Below are 13710 nucleotides of genomic sequence, written 5' to 3'. Positions count from 1 at the left end.
CTCTCAATGTAGCGAAGTAGAAAAATGTATTATTTCAAAAGGCATTCTGAATATATTCAGAGCTGCTTGCATATTCTGCAATTTAGCAGGAGCATTGAGAAAGAGAAAGAGCTAGAAAGCCAACTCATGCCTGCTGGTGGTAACATTCTAGTCCTTATGACTCCAAGAATATGCCTAACCATTTGCATTCTTTCAGGGAAATTTCTCGTCCCTCCACACAATGGGCTGAAGCTGAGGGGTTGGACACAGGGGTTGGCCTTTCTTTCACAGGAGTGGCACTCACACAAGTAGGATTTAAAAGAGAAGGGTAAAACAAGAAGTGGGTTTTACACAGAGAGGAAAGGGCAGGGAGAAGGTGTGGGGCCAAGCAAAGAGCTCACAAAACTCTTAAGCATGGGTAGGCAAACTAAAGCCCGGGGGCTGAATCCGACCCAATCGCCTTCTAAATCCGGCCCGCGGACAGTCCCGGAATCAGCATGTTTTTACATGAGTAGAATGTGTGCTTTTATTTAAAATGCATCTCTGGGTTATTCGTGGGGCATAGAAATTCATTCAAATTTATTATTTTTTTTCAAAATAAGGTCCGGCCCCCCACAAGGTTTGAGGGACAGTGGACCGGCCCCCTGCTGAAAAAGTTTGCTGACCCCTGTTCTTAAGGCATTTCTCACCTCTGCCACTGAACAATTGCAGTTGCTCAAGGACAGCCCTCCAGAGTCTGTACGCAGCCCCTGGAAGTTTTGTGCTTCAGTTTGAGCCTGATGGCTGATGAATCCCCAAAGGGTAGAAAATGCAGCTGAAAAATCAACTCCATAGCTCAGGGCTATGAAACAGCAGAAGCACCAGCCACCAAAATCCAAAATTTTGCCTGGGCTAGTCAGGGTGGGAGCTTGCATTATTAGTCTCCATTGATTTAGCAATGGAAATGGTTGTTCTGGACTGACTCATATGTAAGGTAGTTTGTGGTGCTTAGTGGTACACTTGCAGCAGCGGAGCCAGACACCTCCATCTCCCCAGTTGCATTAAAACATGTCTCTCTTGTATCGGTCTCTATAACTCTCCAAAGGTCTGACTTCACCAACAAAGGCACTTCCGAAACAGACAGATGCCAACCATTTAGTGTGGTTGTTCATTTTTATAAATTGTATGAAATGCTAATGCTTTCTATTAATTTTTCTCTTTCCCCTGCACAACCACAAGCACCACATAACCATAAAACTCATTCTGCACTTGTTTAAAATCCATCTTTTAGTGTGACAGTACTTACACTTTGGAACTCCTTGCCTATTGACATTAGGCAGGTGCCTTCATTGTACTGTTTTTGGCATCTGCTAAAAACAATTTTGATCAGACAAGCCTACACAGACATGTGGAAAGTTGCTGTATGCCTTAATCTGTATTTAATATATTTGTAATCTGTATTTTAATAACTTTTTAAATAGTTTTTTTAAACTGTTTTAACTGATATTTCTATTATCTATTATGCATTTTTGTATGTTATTTCCCCTAAAACAATGCATTTTTGCATACTTTACTGAGCTGGAGAACTGCACTCCAGAGACCTGCAAAATCTGAAGGGAGGATTTCTAAGGACGTCTGTGTTTTAGTTCTCCATATTGTTTTGGAAAGTGTGGATTTGGCAGATTTGCCTTTAAGTACAAAACTGTGGTGGTGGTGGCGCACACACTTACTTCAGAGTAAATCCACTGAACTCAGTGGGACTTCACTTAGATGCATGGGAGTCAGGCTGACTCTTTGCTAGCAAGAGAGAAGCACATATTCTCCTCTCTGGAGATGATTTATCATTACCCATGAATTGCCAAAGGGCGAACTGAAGTCTTCATAAGTGGGAAGTCTCTAAATCACGGGGTGCATCATTCTTAAAATATACCAGGACTGCCTGGCTCCAGGCAACACTGCAGAGTCCAAAAGTAAGAAAAATGCCCATATGAGAAGAGCAGAGGGGGGGGTCGTCAGCTGGACATCAATTAGTGGAAGGGGGTGTGTATTTTGGACAATGCTTAATGGGTGGGGAGCCTAAAGGTGTGAGCTGTAGACCCAGGGGGATGTGAGCGAGGGAGTGCACTGAGCACCTCCATTGGCCACTAGAAGCCCACCAAGATGCCTTCAGTTATTTCATCATATAATGGCCAGGCATTTCCACACAAGGACTAAGACGTTTTTCTTACTAAATCGAGCAGATTCCCCAGGATTGCCTCTCCCATGATGTATCAACTGCCAGGAGGTGCAACCGACACACACATACACACAGCAACAGCCACAACCAGCCCAGCACTGTGAAAACAGACACCTTCTTGCTTTGAACATTCATCCATCATGCAAGCTTATCAGCAATCCAGAGCGACATTAGCATCAAGCACAGCTGGCACATATTCCAGGCATCAAAAAGAAGCCACATCAGCACCAGGAGGGCCTTGCTGGGAAGAGCGTTCCACAGTCAGGGGACCACAATGAAGAAGATGCTCTCCCTTCTGGCCACTCGCTGAGCCTCTCTCTAAGCAGACACCCCAGGAAGGGCCTCGACTAGGAATGGTACCGGTTATGGAGGAAACAGGTGTGTAACAGCAGCCCTTGTGAGTAGCAGGCAGTAGTATGAGAGCTCTGGATTCGCTAGGTGTGACCAAAATGTTGCTGGGCACCTTCCCTATCAATGAGGCTGTAATCTTGGCCTGCTCAGCTTCTAGCCACTGGTCTGGGCTGTGTGGGAACACTCCGGATCTGGATTTGGGTGCAGCCACGGCAACAAGTCCACTTTACCTAAGAGGTCACTCTACCCCATACATGGATGCCCGACCATTTTAATCGGTGTTACAGATGCCACATAATATCTGTTCCACACCTTGGAACTCCCTGCTTATTGATGTCAGACAGACACCTTCACTGCCAAGAACATTTTTGTTTAGGCAAGCCTATCCAGATGCTTAGAAAGCTGTTGCAAGCTTGAATCTATTTTTAGTCTATTTTCTTTTAAGTTTTAAAGTCTTAAATGACTGTTGTTAATTCTTCTTATTGGTAATTTTATTGTTTTATCTTTATGTAGACCATTTAGAGGTGTGTGGAGGGGTTGTTTTTTTACAATCAAGTGGTGTGTATGTAAATTTTATGAAATCAGTCAGGGAAAATGGCTGAAACTCCACATACACAAGAAAGCTAAATAGCCAAAGCAGGGGATCTTCTTGTGAGGCTGCTCCATCTCCTTCTGATTTGAGATAACATCATTACCTAATTATAATAGCCTAAATAGAAATAACATGAATTCTACTTTCTGAAGCCTTGAGTTTTTCTGCAGAGCTGACAACCCAGTTCTGTATTCTAAAGACAACATGCAGACCAAAGGGGATTTCATGCAAAGGAGCATGAAGTCTTACGTCAGTAATATTACAACTGCCTGTCTTTTCTTCACAACGGTTCAGGTAGCACAATGGGGTCAGCCAGCCGTCTTAACAGAAGCCATGGCAGCCTGAAATTTGCAGGAGATATCTACACTATAGATCAGGGATGGGAGATCAATTACCCTCCAGATATTGCTGGGCTCCAATTCCCATCAGGCCCAGCCAGCATGACCAATGGTCAAGGATGGTTGGAGATGTAGTCCAAAAGCATCTGAAGGGCCACAGGTTCCCCATCCCCATATGGACCTGAAAGAGTAGTTATTACGTTCCCCTCCCAAGGAATTCTGGGAACTGTAGTTCTATAGGAAGGAGAGCGAAGCAGAATTCTCAGCTCTCAACCAAGTGTAAATTCCTTGGATTCTTGGTGAGGAAGCTGTTTCAGCTAAACTGGTATAAAATTGACACAAGTTTGTCATGTAGAGATAAGCCAGTAATCTTGAAGGATGAAATCTAGTTCCTCAAGCAACGAGGCATCACGCTTCCATTGTTCAACATGCCACAGGGTCAAGATAGAGACAAAGGTACACACATGTTAATAAGCATAGCCAGAAATATGCTCAAAAGAAACAGACCTCTACCAAGTTTCAAGCAGCTGAACCCTCAGCACTCGTGAACATCTTTCCCAATTTACAGGGTGGCAGAGACACCTGGAACAGCTCTCAGTCATATTAGTCTGTTGCAACAGCTTAAGAGTCCTGTGGCATCTTAAAGACTAACAGATTTATTGTGGCAGCAGCTTTCTTGGACTAAAGCCCAGCTCCTGATGGAGTGGGATGCAGTCCATGAAGGCGTATGGTGCAATCAATCTGTTAGCCTTTAAGGTGGCACAGGACGCTTTTACTGTTTTGAAAGCAGCTCAGAGAAGCTAAAAGCAATTCACATTATACAGCTGGCCAACAGGGTAAGACAAGTCAGCAAGCTTTTAGCCTTGGCTGGGCTCAAGGATCCACATTTGCCCACCCGCAGACTGAACCACAAACACTCCCACAGCGCTCTACACACCTGCGTTAGGCAAAGGGGCATCAAACAGGGCAGAGAGGCCCCAGATGGTCTGTGCATTAGGCATGCACATCTGCAAAGGACAACTGCTTGCTCAGACTTCTCCGTGCAAAGGCTTTCCACATGTTCCAGAAAAACCCTCATTGTGCAGGGTTCCAGAATGCACGGGTCATCTAGGCACAGAGACTAGACTGTGCAGAGATGTCCATATCTAACATGGTAGCAGTGCCACACAATCTTGGGACAGAGCCGAGGCACCATCCCATAACTCGAATGCCGCTCCTTGACATGACACAAGCACGGAGCAGGGGGTTGGGGGCTCTGCAAACCCTGCAGTGTGCAAGAACTCATTTAAAGATTTTAATCCTTATAAAAGGATTGGGCAAAGGCATGGAAAAGGTTATGGATGGCTCCTAGCCACAATGGCTATGCTCTGTCTGCCTCCCTGTTTGGAGGCAGTAAATGCTTCTGAATACCAGTTGCTGGAAACCACAGGAGGGAGGGAGAGAGGCAGAGCTCTTGTGCTCTGGGGTCCTACTTGCTGGTTTTCCACGGCACCTGGCTGGCCACTGTGGGAAGAGGATATTGCATGACATGGGCCCCCTATGGCCTGATCCTGCAAGCACATCTCATGTTCCTATCTTATATTTCTTTCTCTACCCCATCTTCCAGTGTCTCTTTTGTGCAGAAACATCACAATCCTAGCAGTAAACCGGCATCCTTGAAAGCTGTAATGCAACTGAGTCCGACAGTGGAGGTCATCTCAATCCAAGTGCTGCTTTGCCACCTCCAGCCAGCTTTTGCATTCAGCTTGCTCTTACACTGCTGCTGGCTTCCTTTCCACAGCACCTTTTCACGCTGCTATAATGCCAGCCCTGGTGTCGCTTCTTGGAGCACATCTATTCCTTAAAACTTGCCACCGTCCTAGTGGGTTGCTTTAGAACTCTATCAAAAATTATTAGATCAAATTACAAAATGAAAGACACCGCAGCGGGTTGCTGCCACTACAGCACTAATGCATTTCTGCCATTCAGCAAGACTTTTACTGTTGCTCCTCAAAAGCCAACAGCCACAAGCTGCTTAAGCGATCTTGGCAGTGGCAGCAGCAACAGCGAAAGAGGCTGGGGCAGGGCAGGGCAGGATGGAAGTAAAAGTTTTCCAGTTGTATCAAAAGGAAAACCAAAACATCCTATTGATGCCTGATGCCTCTGATACCGCCATGTGTGTGACTTGGTGTACACTGTGTTTATGCACAATTTAACCCATGCAAACCTAGTTCTTTCACATTATTGTTCCCACCTTACCTTACATGTGCCCACTCAACTGCTTTGATTGGCAGAACTGGCACTGTTACAGGTGCCACATAATACTCAAAAGACTTACTGAAATCAATATTAGTAGCAGTAGTAGTAGTAGTAGTAGTAGTAGTAAAGGATATGTACAATTGTATATACCGGTATATGTACACTTATATACTCCATGACCTGCAGTATGAAAAGCAGATTGAGAATATATGGGTAAAAAATGTAGGAGAGAGAAACAACAGTGACCTTACTGTGGGTCTCTGCTATAGACCCCCAAGCCAGACTAAAAACTTGAAAGATGCCTTCCTAAAGAAGATTTCCAAACATAGTAGTCATGGGAGACTTCAATTTCCCTGATATCTGTTGAAACTCAAATTCTGCCAAGGGTGTAAGGTCCAACAAATTCCCCCATTGCCTTGCTGACAACTTCATTTCCCAGAAGGTGGAAGAAGCAACAGGGAGGAACTGATCAAATAAGTGGAAGAACTCAGAAACATGGGAGGAAGTGATCATACAAAGGCAAGGGAAAGCTGAGTGTAGTCAGACACGCACTCTGGACTTTAAGAAGGCCAGTTTCAAAAAGCTTAAGGAGCTACTGGGTGTCATCCTGTGGTCAGAAATATTCAGTGAGAAGGGAGTCCAAGAAGGATGGGAGTTCCTAAAAGGAGAAATATTGAAGGCCCAAATGCAGACAAAACCAACAAGAAAGAAAAGTGGGAGACATCTAAGGAAACCGGTGTGGCTGCATAAGGAGCTTACAGATGAGCTGAGATTAAGAAGGGCATGTATAAGAAATGGAGGAAAGGAGAAATCACAAAGGAGGAGTATATATAAGTAGCCAACAGTTGCAGGGGGAAAGTCAGGCTGGCTAAAGCTCAGAATGAGCTCAGGCTTGCAAGAGAGGGTAATAATAATAATAAAGGTTTCTTCGGCTATGTCCAAAGTGAGAGGAAGAACAAGCAAGTGGTAGGTACTCTGCATGGGGAACACGGAGAAATGCTATTGGGTGACAGAGAAAGGGCAGAACTACTCAACACCTACTTTTCCCTTGTCTTCACCCAAAAGGAAAGTGATGCCCAACCTGGTGATAACAGAATAAATGGTGTAAGGAGGGAGCTGCAGCCCAAGACAGGAAAAGAGGTAGGAAAGAAACACCTAGCTACTCTATTTTTTTAAATAAAGTTTTTTATTTATACAACAAGAAAAACAACAACAAAAACCCAAATACCAAATTACACACAAATTACAAAAGTAACCATAGACACATAATTTTCTTAGCAAACAATAAAAGATCTATTGGTCTTAACACTAAAGACCCAACCTCCCGTCTATTCCATATTTCAAATTCATATTACTTATTGCCAATACACATTTTTTCATAATTAAACTTATTCTCAATAAATCTAATTTCTTATATCTACCTTGCAACTATTACTAAAGTTCCTCGAATGCTGCAACAGAATTTAAATTACTATATTTATTTTTCAGATATTCTTTGAAAACCTCCCATTTAGAAACAAATTCCTGTTTTGATTTATTCTTTATTTTTTCTGATAAACCATCTAATTCGGCATATTCTGTCAGCTTTTAGATCCAATCTTGTATAGAGGGGATTTCATTACTCTTCCATTTTGCTGCGATCAAAACTCTTGCTGCCGTCGTCGCATATAAAAAGATACCCTTCCTCTTTTGTGGAATATCCAAATCTGTTATTCCTAGGAGGTAGGCCTCTGGTTTTTTATTGAAAGAGATCTTTAGCATTTTTTGCAGTTCTGCATGTATACTCTCCCAGAATACCTGTATTTTCCTACATGTCCACCACATATGGTAGAATGTTCCTGAGTCTCCGCATCTCCAACAATTACTTGACACATTTTTATACATTTTTGAAAGTTTCCATGGGAGAAACACCTAGCTACTTTAAATGAATTCAAATCTCCAGAGCCTGATGAGCTGCATCCAAGGATACTAAAGGAGCTTGCAGATGTAATCTCATAGATCCTGTCTATGATCTTTGAGAATTCTGGGAGAACAGGTGAGGTCTCTACAGACTGGAAGTGGGCAAGTGTTGTCCCCATCTTCAAAAAGGGGGGAAAGATCCAGCTAACTACTGACCGGTGAGCTTGAGAAGAGTACTAGGGAAGGTCCTAGAACAGATAATTCAACAGTTGGCCTGTGAGCATTTAGAAAGGGATGATGTAATTACTGAGACCCAGGATAGGTTTCTCAAAAAAAAAAAAAAAGTCATGCCAGACGAACCTCATTTCTTTTTTGATGGAATTACAAACTTGGTGAATCAGGGACATAGTGTATCTTGATGTCAGTAAGGCTTTTGACAAAGTGATATTCCTGTGAGGAAACTGGTGAGGAAGCTTGTGAGGAAGCTGGTAAAATGTCAGTTAACTGTTAGATGGCTTTGTAGCAGGTTGACAGACTGTACCCAAATAGTACCTATTAAGGGTTCCTCAGCATCCTGGGGAAAAGTGACAAGTGAGGTGCCACAGGGTTCCGCCCTGGGCCCATTGTTGTTCAATGTCTTTATAAATGACTTGGATGAAGGAACTGAGGGGATGCTCATCCAATTTGCAGATGACATCAAACTGAGAGGGATAGCTAATGCCACAGAAGACAGAATTAGAATTCAAAAGGACCTTAGTAGATTGGAGAGCTGGGCACAAGGTAACAACATGAATTTCATTAGGGACAAATGTAAGGTTCTGCACTTAGGCAGGAAGAACCAGCTGCACACATAGAGGATGGGGAACACTTGGCTTACTAGCAGTAGATGTGCAAAAGGAACTAGGGTTCTTAGTGGACCACAAGCTGAACATGAGTCAATAGTGTGATACAGCAGCAAAAAAAAGTTAGTGCTATTCTAGGCTGCATCAAGAGAAGTATAGTGTCCACATCAAGGGAAGTACAGTAATAGTACCACTCTGCTCTGCCTTGGCCAGACCACACCTGGAATACTGTGTCCAGTTCTGGGCACCACAATTTAAGAAGGATGTTGACAAGCTGGAATGTGTGCAGAAGAGGGCAACCAAGATGACCAAGGGTTTTTAAAACAAGCCTTATGAGGAACGGTTGGAGCGGGACCTGTTTAGCCTGGAAAAGAGGAGACTGAGAAGAGATATGGTAGCCATCTTCAAATATCTCAAGGGCTGTCACATGGAAAAGGGAACAAGCTTGTTTTCTCTTCTCTGGAGGGTAGGACTCGAGGCAATGACTTCAAGTTATAAGAAAGGAGATTCTGACTAAACATATGAAAAAAACCTTCTGACAGTAAGAGCTCTTGGTTAGTGAAATGGTCTCCCTCAGGAGGTTTTTAAGCAGAGGTCGGGTGGCCATCTGTCGTGGATGCTTTAGCTGAGATTCCTGCATTGCAGGGGGTGGACTAGATGACCCTTGGGGTCCCTTCCAACTCTACAATTCTACAATTTTATTATTTATTATGTTGCCCATCTAACTGGATTACCCCAGGCAGCATGGGCAGCATCCTACAAATAAAAACACAGTAAGACATCAAACATTGAAAACTTCCCTATACAGGGCTGCTTTCGGATGTCTTCTAAAAGTCAAATACTGGGTAGTTGTTTATTTCCTTTACATCTGATGGGAGGGCGTTCCAAAGGACAGACACGACTTCTGAGAAAGCCCTCTACCTGTTTCCCTCTAACCTCACTTCTTGCAGTGAAGGAACAGTCAGAAGGCCCTTGGAGTTGGATCTTAGTGTCCAAATAAATAAATATTCCAAATTCGTGAAGTTTAGCATGAATGTAACCCTATGCGTAGCTTCCTAGAGCTAAGCTCCATTGAATTCAGTGTTGCTTACTTATCCAGCTCCAAAGCTTCAACCTGTAAAACACATTGAGTCAAATGCAGAAATGCAGGCTTTAACTTTGGATTAGAAATGCAGACAATCTTGTGAAGAAGTGTTACTGGTTAAACTGCTCACCTGAAGTAGGACCTCCATCAAAGAAAAGCAGTATCTAGCCTCTCTGCTTGGTTATTTTTCTCATTATGAGAAAACTATGCTAACCCTGTCACAAACTTGTAAGCTTCCTCATCACTACATTCAGTTGCTGGAGCAAGGAGACTTCATCAATGATTCCAGCACTCTGGCAGATGACATCACTCCCACTTGGAATAAATCCCGAGTCAGGTTCCCCTTCCACTACACCCCTAAGGATATCAAATGGCAGGCAGCTGCAGCCTTCATCCACAAAGCCTTTGCTCAGAGAGTCAGTGAGCTTCCAGCTCTGCTGCAGGTGTTATGCTAGAAGGAAATGCCAGTTCCACTTTTCCAACCATTTTACACACTGGAAGCAGATATTATTTTCTGCCAACTCCATTATTACATCATCATCACAACAGCCATTGCAAACATTTCCCTTCTCCTGAGCATAGAAGCCAGAACTCCTGCAAAAGCAGAGACATTTCTGCTTTGCTCAGTGTTGCCATCCACAAAGGAGGCCCATTGCATCCCCCCACCCTCAGCTAAGGCTTTCCTTGGTGGATGCTCTCCCGCCCCTGAACTCAGCCGGTCCCCTTAACTTACGTATCCCCCCCCCCCCGTTACTTCCATTCAGGTTGTTACATAAGGGCAGTGCTTGCGTGCTGAGACACACACAGAGAGCCTGTGTACATTTTCACTTTCCCTCCTGATTTAATCCTCTCTACAATTGGTTTGGGGGTGGGCGGGGGACAATGAGGATAGAGAAAGAGAGCAAAGCAGCATCACTGCACATTTGGGTCAGCAGGTTAGCAGTTTCAAAAGCCTAAACCGTTTAAGATCACCGTGATAAGGATGGAGCACAAGTCGCCATCGCCATCAACTGTCGAGGTCGCCTTCTACTCCTTCTCCCAGGCCTTTTTTTTATTTCTATGGCAATAATAACAGGCACACACACACACTTCAACTCTGGTTACATAATTTCCCACAGACTTGCATGGCTCAGGCTGGGAAGGAAACAGAGATGTGCAGAGAGAGAGAGAGAGAGAGAGAGAGAGAGAGGAGTGCAGAAGTATTCTCTGCACACTGTAGATTTCACTCTCTCACTCCCCGCTCTCTTCTTGAAGGGGGAGGGGGAGGAAAATTCCAGGGTAAACAATAAGGTGGGATTAAGCTATCTGAAAGCAGAGAAAGTTAAGGAGGGATGGAGCCAGCAAAAAAAGAAGAAGAAAAGGGAGGTTGTATAACAGCAAAAGTCCTGCCGCTTCGTAAACATTCCCCCCCCCCCCAAAAAAAATCTGGCTCTCCTCAGACACATTTTCGCCAGTGTTTCTGATTAACGTTGTTATGTAACCAGCTTTTACATTCCTTTTCGTGGAAGCCACCATCCCAAGGTCCCTTGCAAATGCCAAAAAATGCCTCTCTCTATACGTATTGCAAATACAATTATACACATTTCTTCCACTCCCTAGAGTTGCATTTAAAAAATCTCGGGAAATTGCCCCCCCCCCCACACACACTCGCAAGCACGCACTCCTGATTTCAAGGGGTGTCTATCATCTTTTAGTCCGCCGCCCCCCCCCCCGCCCGCTGTACGGGGATCGCCAGCCAAGGAGGAAGCTGCTCGGAATGGAAGGCGTGGCCTAAATTGGGAGGAACAAACAACAACAACAACAAATAATATTGGCGCGCACATGATCAGCCATATTTTGAGCAGCGTCGAGAGGGGGGCACCAGCCTGCCTTGCAAGCCCCCTTCCCTCTCCAAGCCCCGATCCTCTGTCTCCAGTGCTGTGCCGACAGCTCCCCCCGCCTCCAAAATAATAACCCCCACTGACAGAAGACAGTCTTCTAGCTATGGGCTTGCTAAATCCAACTTGTAGCTTGGCATAGCAAGGCGAGCATGGCTACGTTCTCACAACCTGGTGAATCGGTCCCGCGTCTCTCCTCCATGCCTACTTTATTTACAGAGGAGAGTTAATCCTTCATCATCACCTTCCTCGTTTTAGAAAGAAAGCAGATCACACCAATCCACGTTTCTGGAAGTCCTCTGGGCTTTAACCGTTGGCGCGCCAAGCAGAAAAGGGGGGCGCTCGCCCCCCTGCGCTAAAAAAGCCAGGCAGACCCGCGTTGCTAAACGCGCGCGCGCCCCCGCCTCCATCAGCAGCCGCGAGGTCTTTTTTGTTTCGCCGACGGTGCAGCCGCCGCCCGCCCGGCGCTGAACTTCGCGTGACCTGCACGTGTCAAGAGGACCTGACCTGCGCTCGCCTCCGGACCGTGAGAAAAGCGCGCAACGCGGGACGTTCAAAAAGGAGAGGCGAGCAGAGGACTCCTGCCAGATCCAGGAAGGAGAGGTCAACGGCCTCCACCTGCCAGCAACAACTCCAAAGGAAACAACTGCACCAGCCCAGTGTGCAAACACGGAGCTCCTCGAGCTCGTCTGAACGCTTCCATCAACACGCTTCAGGAAGAAACCACGCAAGAAGCCAGCCCCGCCCCTCCAAAACTCTGCCCACCATTTAATAATGGAACAAAACAGACACCTATATTTAAAAAGGAGTCGGGGAGAGAGGGAGAGGGAGAAGCACCTGCCAATCCAAAGTGTTTGATTCCTTGACTTGGGGCTGAAACCCTCTTTGCCTTGTGGGAGATAAATCCCACACCCCAAATCCCAGACCCAAAATGGCATTTGGGGACTTTTATTTTCCGGCGGGGCGATGTTTTTGCTGCTCTGGCCAGTCCCGCGTCCTCGCCTCTACACGTGCACGTCGGCAAAGACGAGCCCGGCCCTTCGCCTCCCGCGCCTCGCCCGGGACACGTGCTGAGAAAGGCAAGCGCGCCTTTTCAGGCAGGCCAGTTCCGAAAACAAAAACATTCCAACCAGGGGGAACGTGTGAACGGGCCTTCGGAGTCTCCTCCCACCAAAAGGCCGGGCTTCTCATGGAAGCAAAGGCTTGTGGTTTCTTTTTCTTAAAAAAAAAATCCATTAAAAGTTTGCAAGGTAGCATGTCGAACCAGATATACATATACATATACATATATATATGTGCACACATATACATACTGTACATACACCCCTATACAAACACGCGCGCACACACATATATATACACATACTTATATACATATCTGGAGACGGAAAGGAGACGCAATCGTGGGTCGACCCCGGCCCTGGCCGCGGGGATCCCGGCGGAGGGGGCTTCTCTCTCCCCCCCTCTCCCCCTCCCCTCCCCCTTCCCCGCTTTCCTACCTCCTCCTCCTCCGCCGCCGCTGCTGCTGCTGCTGCCCGAGTAGCTCTGCCTGCGGTTGGGAGCCGGCGGCGGCGGCGGCGGCGCCTCTCCTTTCCGGGCCAGCTCCGCGCCGGCCGCGGGATCCCGGGCTGCAGCGCCGGCCGTGGCCGCGGCGGCGGCGGCTTCGGAGCCCGGCTCGGCGGCGGCGGGCTCGGCTGCTGCCGGCGCGGACTCCATGTTTCTGGCTGGGCGATCGCGCCGCCTCGCCTTGGCGCTGGTGCTGCTGCTGCTGCTGCTTCTGCCGCCGCCGCCTCTGCCCCCTCCCGGCCCGGCTTCGGAGACGGCGAGCGCGCCCGGGGGGGCGGCCGTGGCGGCTGGGCCAGGGTGGCTCCCTGGGCCGGCAGGACGGGGCGGGGGAGACGGAGAGGGGGCAGAAGAAGGAGGCTGCGAACGGGAATGATGCTGGGGGGGGGGCGGCGGCGGGGAGAGGCAGAGCGGAGCGAGGCTGAGCCAGATGGGAGACGAGCTTGCTTGGCTGTGACCACAAGCAGCGCTAGCGAGAGCTTTAACGGGGACCCCGCGCTCGCTCGCTCTTCCCACCCCCTCTACTCCCGTGTAGACGCGCGCAGCCCCTGCCCAGGCAAGGCTCGAACCCGCTGGGCTGCCGGGCTGCCTGCGCCTCCCAACGCCCCCCCCCCCCGCCACAGGAGATCCTGGGCTTCTGGATTGGATGGGCTTTTGTCGCGCATCTGGGCTCCTCTGGCCCCTTCTGGTTTGGTCTTTGCTTTCGAGGAAATGGGCCCTTTGAGCGAAAAC

At 47.1% G+C, this 13710-nt stretch overlaps 1 protein-coding gene across 3 annotated transcripts in view; it reads right to left on the bottom strand.

Moving 5' to 3' along the window:
- The window catches only part of RORA (RAR related orphan receptor A), a gene marked incomplete at its 5' end in the record, with an annotated part of 361111 nt that extends 347948 nt beyond the window's left edge, over nucleotides 1-13163 (bottom strand). Inside the window, one exon of one of the 3 annotated variants that reach the window (XM_083475828.1) lies at nucleotides 12915-13163. In XM_083475828.1, the coding sequence (XP_083331954.1) occupies nucleotides 12915-13131 (217 nt within the window). Of the gene's footprint in view, nucleotides 1-12781; nucleotides 12807-12914 lie in introns of those variants that run through there. The other 2 variants (XM_083475831.1, XM_083475833.1) reach the window with 2 other exon arrangements.
- Nucleotides 13164-13710: the final 547 nt, after the last annotated feature.

The sequence above is a fragment of the Podarcis liolepis genome (genome assembly GCF_965112155.1).
Source record: "Podarcis liolepis genome assembly, chromosome: 14".
Lineage (NCBI taxonomy): Eukaryota > Metazoa > Chordata > Lepidosauria > Squamata > Lacertidae > Podarcis > Podarcis liolepis.
This window is presented reverse-complemented; position numbering and strand designations above follow the sequence as displayed.